The sequence below is a fragment of the Calidris pugnax genome, unplaced genomic scaffold (genome assembly GCF_001431845.1).
Source record: "Calidris pugnax isolate Ruff unplaced genomic scaffold, ASM143184v1 scaffold540, whole genome shotgun sequence".
Taxonomy (NCBI): domain Eukaryota; kingdom Metazoa; phylum Chordata; class Aves; order Charadriiformes; family Scolopacidae; genus Calidris; species Calidris pugnax.
This window is the reverse complement of record NW_015091579.1, coordinates 67,962-70,601: the sequence shown is the minus strand read 5'-3', so window position 1 is coordinate 70,601 and position 2,640 is coordinate 67,962. Positions and strand designations below refer to the sequence as shown.

The 2,640-nt window shown below is 56.4% G+C and overlaps 1 protein-coding gene across 4 annotated transcripts in view; it reads right to left on the bottom strand.

Annotated features, from left to right (window-relative positions):
- The window catches only part of VPS45 (vacuolar protein sorting 45 homolog (S. cerevisiae)), a 41,108-nt gene that overhangs the window by 26,616 nt on the left and 11,852 nt on the right, over window positions 1-2,640 (bottom strand). The window contains exon 11 of one of the 4 annotated variants that reach the window (XM_014961787.1): window positions 1,631-1,789. The exons of the other annotated variants lie outside the window; for them this stretch is intronic. Coding sequence (XP_014817273.1) covers window positions 1,631-1,789 — 159 coding nt within the window. The remainder of the gene's footprint in view (window positions 1-1,630; window positions 1,790-2,640) is intronic. 4 annotated transcript variants of the gene reach the window in all.

Below are 2,640 nucleotides of genomic sequence, written 5' to 3'. Positions count from 1 at the left end.
TCAGGTACTGGAAGGCTGCTATTAGGTCTCCCCGGAGCCTCCTCTTCTCCAGGCTGAACAACCCCAGCTCCCTCAGCCTGTCCTCGGAGCAGAGGTGCTCCATCCCCCTCATCATCCTCGTGGCCCTCCTCTGGACCCTCTCCATCAGGTCCATGTCCTTCTTCTATTGAGGGCTCCAGCCCTGCACACAAGACTCCAGGTGAGGTCTCACCAGAGCAGAGCAAAGTGGCAGAATCCCCTCTCTGGACCTGCTGGCAACGCAGCTTTTGATGCAGCCCAGGATGGGATTGACCTTCTGGGCTGCAAGTGTCCCCTGCCTGCTCATGTCCAGCTTCTCCTCCACCAGCACCCCCAAGTCCCTTTCCTCAGGGCTGCTTTCCAATCCCTCACCCCCCAGTTTGTATTGGTGGCCAGGATTGCTCCGGCCCAGGTGCAGAACCTTGCATTTGCTCTTGTTGAACCTCATGAGGTTCACCTGGGCCCACCTCTCCAGCCTGGCCAGGTCCTTTTGGATGCCATCCCATCCCTCTGGTGTATCCACAACACTACACAGCTTGGTATCGTCCCCAAACTTGCTGATGGTGCCTTTAATCTCCCTGTCTATATCATTGATAAAAATGTTAAACAGTATTGGCCCCAGCACGGCCCCTTGAGGAACAGTCAGGGGGGTCGATCCCCAGAGGATAACGCAGCACAAGGGGAGGGAAAGGGAAGAGGAGAATTATTCCCCATATCCAAGCAAGGGAGTGAGGAGGGAACCTCTCGTTGCCGTCGTCTGCTGCGGCGACAGCAGATCCTCCACACAAGGTGACATCATCCCAGCTCCTCCACCTCCTCTCCAGCTGCTCCCCACGTCTTGCCAAGCTCTGCCCCCCTCTCCCAGCCCCCAGGAGCCTCCGGCTCTTGCCTCCCCAGCAGGAGCTGGGGAAAAAGGGATGGGGAGGAAGAGGAGAAGGAGAAAGGAAGGAGGTTCAGGCCCCGTTTAGGTGTCGCGCACCCGTCCCAGGCTCCTGCCATCTCGGCTTTATTCAACCCTTCATAATGTCACTGATTTGAGATGTGGAAATTAAGGAATTAGTTACGCCTTGGAAAGTAACACCTGGGCCCAGCTGAGCTCAGGCTTCTCTTCGCAAGGTGTGAGGTGACTCAGCACAAAAGCAGGCCAGCTCTACAGCAATTAACAACAAATTACTTGGGTCTCTTTAGTCTGGAGAAGAGAAGGCTGAGGGGGGATCTGATCAAGGCCTCCAAATCCTTCCAGGGTGGGGGTCAGGAGGATGGGGCCAGGCTTTTTCCAGTGGTGCCCAGGGACAGGACAAGAGGGAACGGGCACAAACTGGAACAGGGGAAGTTCCATCTCAACATGAGGAGGAACTTGTTTGCTGTGAGGGTGGCAGAGCCCTGGCAGAGGTTGCCCAGAGAGGTGGTGGGGTCTCCATCTCCAGAGACATCCCAACCCCATCTGGACACGTTCCTGTGGGACCTGCTGTGGGTGACCCTGCTTGGGCCAGGCTTGGGACTGGGTGATCTCCACAGGTCTCTTCCCACCCCTGTGATTCCGTGATTTTTCCACCTCTGGGCTCTCCCCTCCCGCTCCTTCGTCCAGCAGAAGAAGAAATGGTGCCGTTACCTTTCGATACCTCTCTGAGACCCCTCTGTTCTTGAGATCAGCCACCAGCCCTGGCAGGCTGCTGCTGCTGTGGCGCTCGTAGTGCAGGGCGTAAAGCATCACCAGCCGCGCAGCGTCCAGCTCCGTCACCTTGGGGTTCTGCAGCAGGCGACGCACGTTCTGTGGCCAGACAGAGACAGTTATTAGCAGAGAGGCCTCTCAAAAAACCAGCTCCGTCACCTTGGGGTTCTGCAGCAGCCGACGCACGTTCTGCGGCCAGACAGAGAGTGTTATTAGCAGAGAGGCCTCTCAAAGGACATAAAAAAGACATTGAGGTGCTGGAGCGGGTCCAGAGAAGGGCGACAAAGCTGGTGAGGGGTCTGGAGAATAAGTCTGATGAGGAGAGGCTGAGGGAGCTGGGGGTGTTCAGCCTGGAGAAGAGGAGGCTGAGGGGAGACCTTCTTGCTCTCTCCAACTCCCTGAAAGGAGGGTGTAGAGAGGTGGGGGTCGGGCTCTTCTCTCAAGTCACAGGCGACAGGACAAGAGGAAATGGCCTCAAGTTGCCCCAGGGGAGGTTCAGGCTGGATATTTCACTGAATTTCCTGGGAGGGATGGTTTAGTGATGATGCTCCTTGTTTGTTGCGGGGGTGTCTATTTTTGTCAGTTGGGTTGACGGTTGGACAAGATGATCTTGAAGATCCCTTCCAACCTAGAAGATTCTGGGATTCTGTGACATGAAAGGCACCATCAGCAAGTTTGGGGACGATACCAAGCTGTGTGGTGTTGTGGATACACCAGAGGGACGGGATGGCATCCAAAAGGACTTGGCCAGGCTGGAGAGGTGGGCCCAGGTGAACCTCCTGAGGTTCAACAAGAGCAAATGCAAGGTTCTGCACCTGGGCCGGAACAATCCTGGCCACCAATACAAACTAGGGGGTGAGGGATTGGAAAGCAGCCCTGAGGAAAGGGACTTGGGGGTGCTGGTGGATGAGAAGCTGGACATGAGCAGGCAGTGGGCAGCTGGAGCCCAG